The sequence below is a fragment of the Rhineura floridana genome, chromosome 6 (genome assembly GCF_030035675.1).
Source record: "Rhineura floridana isolate rRhiFlo1 chromosome 6, rRhiFlo1.hap2, whole genome shotgun sequence".
Taxonomy (NCBI): Eukaryota; Metazoa; Chordata; class Lepidosauria; order Squamata; family Rhineuridae; genus Rhineura; species Rhineura floridana.
This window is the reverse complement of record NC_084485.1, coordinates 64,878,384-64,890,443: the sequence shown is the minus strand read 5'-3', so window position 1 is coordinate 64,890,443 and position 12,060 is coordinate 64,878,384. Positions and strand designations below refer to the sequence as shown.

Here is a 12,060-nt window from a genome sequence, read left to right as displayed (position 1 = left end):
ATTTAAAAAATGTCAAAAAGCCCAGGAGAACAAAAAAAAGAATCTCTGGTGTCAAAAAAGGATGTTATAAAGCATTAGAATGGCCTTTCTAGCAAGACCATTCCACAGAGGGGTGGCACAGCTGAAAAGGCCCTCTCTCCCTTATAGATACCTTCCAGATTTCATTTTGAGGGGGAACTTGGAGAAGGGTCTACATTGATTGATTGATTGATTGATTGATTGATTACATTTGTATACCGCCCCATAGCTGAAGCTCTCCGGGCGGTTTACAACAATTAAAAACATTAAAAACAAATATGACCTCAGGGCATGGGCAAGGGACACATGGGAATATGCATTCCTTTAGGTATTGAGGTACAAGCAGTGTAGGATTTTGTAAGGCAAAACCAGCACATTGAATTTTCAAGAAGCCATTGGGAGACAGACAATGATACTTTATTTTGTTTAATTATGTACATTTTGTGCCCTTTCACAAAGTCTACAAGTGCCTAACATCTGAGCCAGATCCTATTCAGAGTTGTAGCTTTTGCAACATGAACTTCATCTTGTGTTGCACCAGCTGAAAGATGCTTGCTCTAAGTATCCATTCCTAGCTCAAACACAACACACTCCTTGCCACTTGTTTGCTGGCATTTCATTGCATTAGCAAAATGTTTTAGGAAGGGGCCATGGCATGGTACTACAACTCATCCCAGGTTCAATCCCCAGCATGACCAGTTAAATGGGTCAGGTATAGTTGATGGAAAGATTTTTACTGAAGACCTTGGAGAGCCACTGCAAGTCAAAATTGACCATATTGGACTGGATGGACCAAGGGTCTGATTCAGCATATGGCAACTTCACATCTTCACCAGGCTTCAGGTTACCCTAACCACAAAGTATTACTACTGTCAAAACTACATCCATTGCATGTCACCAACAAACATTGCTTCCCCCCCCCAAAAAAAATCAGAGATAACTGGAATACCCCCAGTGCCACTTACCATTTATCCACCACCTTTTTTTAAAGAAAACAGGAAAACATCTCATCAATGTAGCCCTCTCTGTCTTTCTTCTTGCAGTGAAAGCCCTCATGGAGAGACAGCTTCCACAGAAGATACAGCTCAGGATATGGCCACTGAACGCCATACAAGCGATGACGGTAAGCAGTGTCTGATGGCTTCATCAAAGCTGACCATCTCCTTTCAAATTTGGGATGAGATATTGAAATGTCTTCTTCCCCACACCCCCAAAAATAGCTGCATGCACAACCCTCATGCAAAATGACTTTGGTGGAAAATGCAAAGGAATGCTTCCAAGGGAATTTTTTAGTAAAAAGCTAATAAGCAAAATCTTTGCAGGTTGATATCATTCTGTCCCTTGTTTTAACACCAGTCCCCCATCAAGGAGAGGACCTCCTAAAAAGAGGGTGTAAACAGATGTAGACTACTCTTACAGTGGCCGTTGGTAATTAAGCAGCTTGCATGGATTCTTGGACTCAAAATATTCTGTCTGATGGCAGATCATAGACAATGCCCACTGCCTATAGGTAGTCACTGAGACAGAGATCTTAATTTGCTGTAGTTTCTTTTGATTCATTTCATTTTTAATTTGTATACTGTCTTTCTACGCCACTGCACTCAAGGTGGTTTACAACCATAGAAATGACAAAAATATACAGAAGGGCCCCGCTTGTTGGTGCCCCGCTTATCGGCATTCCGCTGATACGGTGGCACCAGCAGGGCTATCAGCTGTAGTGCAGGGAGTTCCAGCCACCGCTCTCCAGCTGACAGTGATCAGCTGCAGTGTGCAAGCTCCCCGCGCTCCAGCTGATCGCGTGCTCCAGCTGACAGGGTTCAGCTGTAGCGTGGCAAGCTCACATGCTCCCACTGATCCTTGTCAGCTGTAGCGCGGGGAGCTCTCGCACTCCAGCTGATTGCTGTCAGCTGGAGCGTGGCGGCTGGAGCTCCCCATGCTACAGCTGATCAAGCAATCAGCTGTAGGGCGGGGAGCTCATGCTCTACAGCTGATCGCTGTCAGCTGGAGCACGGAGAGTTCCTGCACTACAGCTGAGTAGGGCCCCACTTTCCAGTGGTTTTCACTTTTCGGCAGGGGCCTGGAACTGAACCTGCCGTATGAGTGGGGCCCTACTGTACTATCATCCTATAATGCTACAAAATATAATGTAATACAAAATAAGCTTAAACAACAAATGTTACAAAAATACACAATAATACATATACAAGTGTAGTGCCAACACAGATTACTATTAAATAAACCCCATATCAGTCCCTTTTGCTTCTAACATACACACCCTCACAGGGTCATGGCTCTCATCCAGGACTCCATACATCCATCCTGGCTTTTGACCAAGGACAAGGAGGAGGACTCTGACTTTGAGGACCTGACTGAGGGTTTGAGGGAGGAGGGCTTGCAGATTCCCCAACTCTGTGGAAATGCAGAGAGAGCTGTCAGAGGTCACTGCCGAGAGCATGCCGCCTTCTCCAGTGGCACAGGAACCACCTGACCAACTGGTAGATTCCCAGCTGGGCATCCAGCAGATTCCCACTCCTGCCCAGGCTACCAGCCCCTCAGTCGGAGGGGGAAGTCAAGGTCCAGCCCCTCTCCACACGCTCTCGCATAATCCCAAGGTGCGAAGAGCAACGGCCGGCGGTTTGAAGGAGCGCAAAAGAGAAACCTACTTAAGTGGGTGGTGATGAGGGAGTGCTGAGTCAACTTCTGTGACCGGAACGAATTTTAGACAGCATTAGTCAGGGAAATAGTTCCCAGAAAGTGTAGTTAGTTGAATGAGTCGTAAGGCTTTTAAGATTCATGTAATTTTAATAAAAAGGGAAAACCTTACTGAACCGTGTGTGCCTGTGTTCCTCGGCTCCAAGTGGGACACCCAGGCTCAAACACAGCTCACCTCCAGAGTCTTGCAACAAAGAAGGGACCTAGGAACTGTTCACATCATCATATATTTTTTTTAAATGCTTACATCATCATAAAAACAATGTAAAGCTTGTTTTTATGAATAAACACTAAGGTAGATGGCAATTCATTTAAAATATCAAAGTAACATACAAAATATACAATAAAATATACAATAAAACATAAAATACCATACAAACAATACAATGTCCATAGACGCCTTGCTCTTGCCCTATGATGGTGCAGCCCTGGCATGGAGCCAGAGGTGGTGCTGCTGATGGAGGTGATCGGTGGCAGCGGCGTGGGCTACTTGCGCACTGTCATCTAGGCGCAGTGCGCCACCTGGTACTGGAGGTGGCTGCAGTAGGCTCCCCCTGGGGGTGGCAGGTAGAGGGTGGCCAGTTCCACCACTTCATCCTTGTGGGGTTCCTGCTTAATGAGCAATGGCTGCAGACTGGGCAGCAGAGGGGGGGCCACCTAGGCGCTCGTAGACCGCTGTGGGGTCCAGCTTGTCCACATAGCTGTAGAGTGGGCTGCTGCCCTGTGGGAAAATGTCCTCCTGGCATCCCTGCCTCAATGCCAGCACTGCTGCTGTACTCCAGGCTGCTGGCCTTGGCCACATGCTCCTGCTGCCTGCTGTGCTGGAAGAGGTTGGCCAGGAACTCATCATTGATGGCCCCCGGGTTGATGTAGGAGCTCAGTTTAATGGAGTTCTCGTGCTCACAGATGTCCAGAAGGTCGAATGCTGAGGCCAGGTAGCTGTAGGCACCGCCAGCTGCTACTGTTGCTATGTAGGGTTGCCCAATCAGCAGTAGATATTTATCTCCAGGAAATTCTTCCCCAACTATGTTAGTGTTACCATTGGGTCAACCCTCTTTTGCTGAGTTATGTGAGTTTTTTTATCTGTTAGAAGTAATAGAAGTAATTCTAGGATCTTCAAACTTGAGTATGCTGGCAAACCACAGCTTAGATGGAATTGTTCTACATTGCCTATTCAGGGTTAGGTCCTGAAAGGTCCCAAGCACAAGCTGCAGAATTTGTCTGTTAGGGGTAAGATAGGAAAGCCATTTTGGCATGCAAGTGTGATCTTTAGCAATAATATCAGCAAGTGACTGGCAAAAAAAAAGGCTAGTGTCCTTCACCATCTCTAGAAACTTGGCATACAAAATTACAGTGTCACTGTCTGAAGTACCATTTTATTCACCAACATCAATACAATAGTTTTCTTATGAACGAGAACATATCTATATATAGGCTTATTTAGTGGCAAGGCAAGAGGGGTTTAAGCTATTTTGTTGTGTTTCTTAGCTGGAACTACAAAACTGATGTGCTGGTTTTAATACTTTACTGATCTCTAAGATTTCAGTGAGCTGCTGTCAAGGTAGCAAGATAAGAGATATACTAGATTAGAAGGGTTGTGGTCTCTGAATTTCCCTTTGTGAGATTCTTGTGACTTGCTTACTTGAACTGTCTGGACACTCAAGCAGACTATTTCATTAACTAGGCAATTTACCTCTGGCATGAGACTGTTTGCTTTCTGTTTATGGTTCTGTGTGTGCTAAACCATCTTATTTATAATCTGTAATCCATCCTAACTATAATCACCGTGTAATCATGAGGTTTACATTAACAGGCTTAACAGGCTTGCCTTAAAACAGAGAATTGGATTAAATGGTTTTCTCCCTCAATTCCATTGTTTCTTGCTATGTCAAGTGCTAATGACAACTGAGAGGGAACAATAATTGCAGCAATGTTGGAGCTTTTCTCTCATGGATGATAGAGGTCTCCACGTGAGTACTATAGCTCCCCCTACAGCTCGAAGACAGGAAATGCTTCAGGAAATGTTTTTTGCTCCTCCCTTCCTGCTGAGACTCAGTTTTCTTTCCTGGCTCAGCTCGGAGCACACCCTTTCTAGCTGTCTTCCTTTCTGGACTAGCTTCTCTCCTCCCGTTTGCCTGTATTCCAGGTTTTTTCGGCCTATCTTCCAGCTATCTAATATTGCTACTTGTTTTATAATAATAATAAAATATATATTTTACTTACCTTTAGTTCTCTGTCCTTCTTGTTTCACTTTCATTTCTTCTGCCTTCCACTTCCTGCAAGCATGGAAAAGACATCATCTTACTCTCAAAGAAGAAAAAATACTCAAAAAAGGCAGGGCAGTACTCAGCCTCGGCTGCAGTCAGCTTCCACCCGCCCCAGATTCCCGCCAATGTTCAGCAGCAGCTGCTTATTGGCGGAGACGACCCTCTTGAGGGCACCACTTCTCGGATGGACTCCATTGCTCCCCGCAAGCTTGCCAGAGTCAGTGAGTCCCCTCCACTTGCCTCCTTAGCACAGGGCCTTTTAGTGGAGCCATTTTCGGCTGCTCGCGATGCGGCGCCCGCCATTTTGGATCAGCACTTGCCTGCTGCTTTTCAGGCCGCTCCTGCGCTACAACAGAAAAAGGCACTTATTGAAGTGGATGCTTCCCATGACTTGCCTTTACTCCTGCCTGAGAATAGCACTGCGGTCCTCTCGGCGACACAGCCTCCGCGCTCCTCAGAACCCCCCCACCTTGTTCCTATTGGGCCTAGGGAACTGGAGCGTCTTTCATCTGAAGATGAGGAGCAAAGAAGATACGTTTCCCCAATTCAGTGCATGCAGATTACCCCCCCATCCCAGCCTGGTTCTAATGCAATGCCTCAACAAACGCAGTTGTCCCTATCTGATCTGCTATCCCCTGCTGTATTGCAACAGCTTAAGGAGGCCATGATTGGGGAGCTTGTTACAGAATTAGCAAGCGGCAGGACATCCAAAAGGCATTCTCCGTCCATACAGGATAATGCAGACGTAACACCCCCAACCTCCAAAAGACCCTCAAGTGCGCATCCACACCTTGATAGGGTACTTTCACCCTCCCCACATGCTGTTGCTAGAGGCCACAGCACTCAGCAAGGCCTCTCTTAAGACGCAGACCAGTCTGATGAAGAAGGGGGATGGAGTGAAGGCTCAGATATGGATAATAATAATAATAATAAATTTTAATTTATGTGTCGCCTATCTGGCTGATGGCCACTCTAGGCGACGTACATACAATAATTATGGCAAAAAACAATACAAAAATACAGTGAAATAATATAAATTATAAGAACAAACAATACATAATAGGAGGCATTTAAACAGAAGAATATTAAGCCTCCCCAAAAATCCCGAAAGCCTGTTGAAAAAGCCAGGTCTTTAAGGCCTTGCGGAACATATTCAGGGAAGAGATGTGCCGAAGATCTTGTGGGAGGGAGTTCGAGAGGGTGGGGGCCGCCACTGAAAAGGCCCTCTCTCTAGTGCCCGCCAACCTAGCTGCTTTGGTTGGCGGGACTGAGAGAAGGCCTTGTGTGGCCGATCTTGTCAGGCGGCATGATTGGTGGCGTTGTAGGCGCTCCTTTAGATAAACTGGGCCGAGACCGTGTAGGGATTTAAAGGTTAATACCAACACCTTGAATTGGGCCCGGAAAACAACTGGAAGCCAGTGTAGATCGAACAACACTGGCATGATGTGGTCCCGGCGACGACTGTTTGTGAATAATCGAGCCGCCGCATTTTGAATAAGTTGTAGTTTCCGAACCGTTTTCAAGGGTAACCCCACGTAGAGCGCATTACAGTAATCTAATCGAGAGGTGACCAGGGCATGTACTACCAGTGGGAGCTGATGAACAGGAAGGTAGGGTTGCAGCCTACGTATAAGGTGTAGTTGGTACCAAGCTGCCCGGCTCACAGCCGAAATCTGAGCCTCCATGGACAGCTTGGAATCAAGTACAACCCCGAGGCTGAGGACCTGGTCCTTTAGGGGTAAACTCACCCCATTGAACTTCAGGTCAACGGTTCCCAACCTTCTCTTGTCCCCCACGAGCAGTACCTCGGTCTTGTCGGGGTTCAGTTTCAGCCTACTCCTTCCCATCAATCCACTCACGGACTCCAGGCACTTGGACAAGGTCTCCACAGCCAACTCTGGTGAAGATTTAAACGAGAGATAGAGCTGAGTGTCATCCGCATATTGATGACACTGCAGCCCAAATCTCCTGATGATTGCCCCCAGCGGCTTCATATAGATGTTAAATAGCATGGGAGAGAGGATAGAACCCTGTGGCACACCACAATTGAGAGGCCAAGGGTCTGAAACGTCCTCCCCCAATGCCACCTGTTGGTATCTATCAGAGAGAAAGGAGCGGAACCACTGAGTCTGCTAGATTATTTGTAGAGGCTCATTTTGCACCTCTTTTCCGTAAAGTAGTGGCAGCCTTGGACTTAAATGTGACCCAGAAACAACAGGAGCCCTTATCTAAGAGCTCTCTAGTGCTCCCCGTCCCTAAGCCTTCCACTAGATGCATGCCTTTGCCCACCTTTTTTAAAAATATTATGAAGTTAGAATGGGACTTGCCTCTCCAATGCAGAAAAGGTACTAACTATTCCAATAAGTTTTATGTCCTAGATGCTGACGTTATGAACCAGCTTCGCATTCCAGCTGTGGATGGGCCCATTTCCGCTCTACTCTCCCATGCCCTCTTGCCGCAGGACAGAGATGCTCAGTTAAAGGACCCCATTGAGCGCAAATCTGACGCAGCTCTGAAGCGCTCTTACGAAGCTGTTGCACTCTCAATAAGAGCCTCTACTTCGGCTTCTGTATTTGTCAGAGCAGCCTGTTATGGACTGAAGACCTGCTTGATGATGTTAACAGAGATCCAGCTAGACTCAGAAAGACTCTACTCAAGATATCTAGATCCCTGGCATTCATAGCAGATGCCACTATGGACTCTGCCCAATTTTCCTGCAGAGCAATGGCAGCAGCAGTTATAGCTAGAAGACATCTCTGGCTTAACCACTGGGATATGGATGCAGCTTCACGTGCCAACCTAGCCTCTGTCCCCTTCTCAGGTACCAAGCTCTTCGGCGATGAGGCACTCAAGTCCTCGTAGAGACCAGAGATAAAAAGAAAGTGATGCCATCCCAAAAGTGAGAGGATAGGCGCACTTTTAAGCATCCTGCCTCTTCCTCTTACCCTTTCCAGTCCTTTTGTGGCTCCAGGCTCACCACCAGGGCACGTGACTTCAAAAGCAGGCGCTCCTACTGGACCACGCAGAGATTTCCACAGAAGTCTCAGACCCCGTCTTCCAGGCCCTCCCCCAACCAAACTAGACAAGGACATCAGAACCAACAACGCTTCTGACTCACCGCCGACACCACAAGTAGGTGGTCGCCTAACCCACTTTGCTTCCCGTTAGCAACACACGACCCAGGACAAGTGGGTACTCACCATCGTCAAGGAGGGGTACCGGATAGAACTTACAGAGTACCCGCCCACCAGATTCCTTCCCTCTCCCTTAGCCACTTCCATCAAAAAACACCAAGCAATATTAGGCGAGATTCATCACCTGTTGGATATCTCCGCCATAGAAGAAGTACCATCAGGAGAGGTTTTCTCAGGTCTTTACTCCATCTTCTTCTTGGTCAGGAAAAAGGACGGATCCTGGTGTGGGGTACTCAACCTCAAATTCTTAAATCAATTTGTGACCCAGAGAACCTTCAGGATGGAGACCCTTACGTCCATCAGAGAAGCTCTTCTTCCACAGGATTTTCTGGCTTCAGTAGATTTAAAAGAGGCCTACCTGCACATCCCCATATTCCCATCTCACAGGCGATTACTCCGCTTCTATTACAACAGCCGCCACTTTCAATACAGGGCCCTTCCCTTTGGTCTGGCTTCAGCTCCACGACTGTTCACCAAGGTCATGGTGACATTAGTAGCAGGTCTTTGGATGCAAGGATTGCACATATACCCATATTTAGATGACCTCATCCGGTCCAGTTCCTTCCATCAAGCCCAACAGGAAGTCCACGCTTCACTAGACTTCTTGCAAGGTCACGGCTTTCTCATAAATTCCCCAAAGAGCCATCTATGCCCTTCTCAGCAGCTGCTCCACCTTGGGGCGTCTATAGACACGGCTCAACAGCTCATTTCCCTGTCGCCACAGAGAGTCCAGAACATTGCCTCGCTAGCAACTACTTTGTCCCAACTTCGATCCCCAGATGTGATGTTGCTTGCCAAACTACTGGGCATGATGGCATCAGCAATAGGGATCACTCCCTGGGCGCACCTGCACTCCTGCCCACTTCAAACCTTTTTACTTCAGTTGCAGTCAGACATTGCACTACGCAACCATCGTCATGTTCTCCTTCCATCTCCGGTCCAACGCTCCCTCACCTGGTGGTCGGAAATACGGAACCTATCAAAAGGAGTCCCACTACAGGATCCTCCCCAAACAGTCATCACCACCGACGCCAGCCTCCACGGTTGGGGAGCGCACTGCCAGGGGCAATATGTTCAAGAATGCTGGTCGACAGCAGAGGCAACCAGAAACATCAACTGGTTAGAGTTAAGGGCATCATACCTAGCTCTTCGGCACTTCGTGCCAATCCTCGCCTTTCCGGACGTCCTCATTCGCACCGACAACACATCGACTTGTGCTTACCTGATCAAACAAGAAGGTACCCGCTCAAGAACTCTGAACCTAGAGGCTACCTCAATGCTACTGTGGGCAGAAAGACACCTGTCCTCAATTTCAGCAGAATACATCCAGGGTCACCTGAACATAATGGCGGATTGGCTGAGCAGACAGCAGCTCTTCCCAGGCAAGTGGGCTCTGAATGTGGAAGTATTCTAGTCTCTCCAAGCGAAGTTCAGCAACTTCCAAGTAGACCTATTCGCTTCGGACGACAATCACCAGACAAAGAGATTCTTCTCCTGATTCAGGAGTCGCGGAGCAGAAGGACAAGATGCTCTGGCAGTAAGTTGGCCAAAAGGCCTCCTCTACGCCTTCCCACCGACTCCCTTACTGTCCAGAGTACTGAAGAAAATCAGAACAGAAGCAGCTCACGTGGTCCTCGTGGCCCCCTATTGGCCAAGATGCCCCTGGTTCTTGGACATAGTTTGCCTGGCACAAGGCCCGCCGCTTCATCTACCGGCACAACACGACCTGCTCCATCAGGCTCCTCTCCTACACCCGGACCCACAATGGCTCAGACTAACCGCATGGAGATTGAGCGCAATAGGCTGTTAGCGTTAGGATTCTCCTCTGAAGTGGTGAATACCCTCCTGTCAGCAAAACGCCCTTCCACATGGAAAGCTTTCTCCTCCTAGTGCACCACACAAGCTAACTCTCCAGAGTCAGCAGTGGTCGCTCAAGGTCTGCAATTCTTACAAGATGGTTTGAAAAAGGGCATGCGGCCAAATACTTTAAAACAACAAACATCGGCTCTCTCATCCATCCTGCTACCTACCAGCAATACTTCTCTGGCTGCACATCCTCTTCTCAAAAAGTTCCTGCGAGCAGCTGTTGCCTTAAGGCCTCCAGTACTGCATAGATTTCCATCATGGAGCCTGCATACCGTCCTCAGGGCTCTTCAGAAACCTCCCTTCGAGCCACTTGTATCTGTTTCTCTCAGGGTCCTGTCCTTCAAATTGATATTCCTCGTAGCTATCACCTTGGCTCGCAGAGTATCTGAACTGCTAGCCCTCTCAATACAAAAACATGTGCGTACATTCCATAAATATAAAGTGGTGCTATGAACTAACCCAGCCTTTGTTCCCAAAGTGAACTCACCATTCCATAGGCAGCAGGAAATAATCCTACCTTCCTTTTGTCCTAATCCCTCTCATCCCAGAGAAAAAGCGTTCTCCACTAATGCCTCCATAGAAGAAATTTGTAGGGCAGCCACCTGGTCATCCCCGTCTACCTTTACTCAGCATTACAAAATTGAACTTTATGCATCAGCGGAGGCTTCATTTGGTCACAGAGTTCTCTAACAGGTCCTGCCTCCATCTGACCCACCCTAGGTCGTAGCTTTAGTACGTCCCACGTGGAGACCTCTGTCATCCATGAGAGAAGGTACAGTTTATACTTACCGTAAACTGTGTTTCTTCATGGATGACAAGAGGTCTCCACGGTCCTCCCTAACCTGGCTGGCTATATGGGACATATTATGGGGTGCCACGACTACGCACATTTCTGGGACTCTCCCAGACTGGTTAACAGTTTCCATGTTCTTGCATCTATTGTGTTTTTTCGATGTGTTATATATTCTATGATGAGCTGAGGCTGTTGGCAGAGCTTTACAAGAATGAAAACAGCCTCAGCAGGAAGGGAGGAGCAAAAAACATTTCCTGAAGCATTTCCTGTCTTCGAGCTGTAGGGGGAGCTATAGTACACATGTGGAGACCTCTTGTCATCCATGAAGAAAGACCGTTTACAGTAAGTACAAACTACCTTCTGCGTGGAGTAATAATTCATGGACAAGACTAACTGGCTGTGCCCAGGTTCAAAGCTGAGAGGAGGATCAGTGGCTATGTTTGATATTTATCCCCAGCTGCCATCAAGTGCAAGCCCTGTAGTGCAGGCCTACTGGGCTTATCAGTTCAATATCCTTGCCAGGCTGAAGGCTAAATTCCAAAAAGGAATATTGGAAGTTAAAAAAGAACCTGAGTGTCCTGCTGGTTTTGGTATAATAAACAATTGCTAGATGAAATATACACTTCCCTTCCTGGTAATAAAATGCAGAAAGGAGACTCGTTTTTAAAAAAATAAATATGTTTATTGGTGCCAAACACTAAACAAGCCAGAGGAAAATAGGGAGCCACACAATCCAAGGAATATGAATTGGGGGGAAAATCCCAACCAAGCTAAAAACATTATTTGTCACCCTGGTAAACACCTTGATAACTAGTGTGGGCTGATTACTCAGGTCCTCTGTCTGTGAGCTGCTCCATAGGTCAGACAACTCTTTCTGCAAAATCCATTACTGAAGTTTCAGTCTTACAGATGTGCTTGTTTGCCTTTCAGCCAGTCTCTGTACTTTGCAGCCTCAGGGATAAAACTCAGTTGCTTGGTTACAAGGGCTCCAAAAGCTGATGGATCATCAACAGTGTTGAAGTTCCTTTGCTTTCAGGCATACTCACCCTGTACTTCCTGAGAGAAGATCGCCATTAGCCTTTCCCAAACTAGGGCTCCCTCCTTGACCGTGTACCTTTCCTGAGGAATAATTTAAATTGCTACCCAATTGGGCTTTTATGTGGTGACTTGTTGTGTAATGAAAATCAGCCCAGAAGAAACCCAACCAAAC

The 12,060-nt window shown here is 47.2% G+C and overlaps 1 protein-coding gene across 3 annotated transcripts in view; it reads left to right on the top strand.

The window, feature by feature from the left end:
- Window positions 1-12,060, top strand: part of SRGAP2 (SLIT-ROBO Rho GTPase activating protein 2) — a 332,663-nt gene that overhangs the window by 302,166 nt on the left and 18,437 nt on the right. For all 3 annotated transcript variants that reach the window (XM_061632118.1, XM_061632116.1, XM_061632117.1), the window contains exon 19: window positions 1,062-1,141. In XM_061632118.1, coding sequence (XP_061488102.1) covers window positions 1,062-1,141 — 80 coding nt within the window. The remainder of the gene's footprint in view (window positions 1-1,061; window positions 1,142-12,060) is intronic.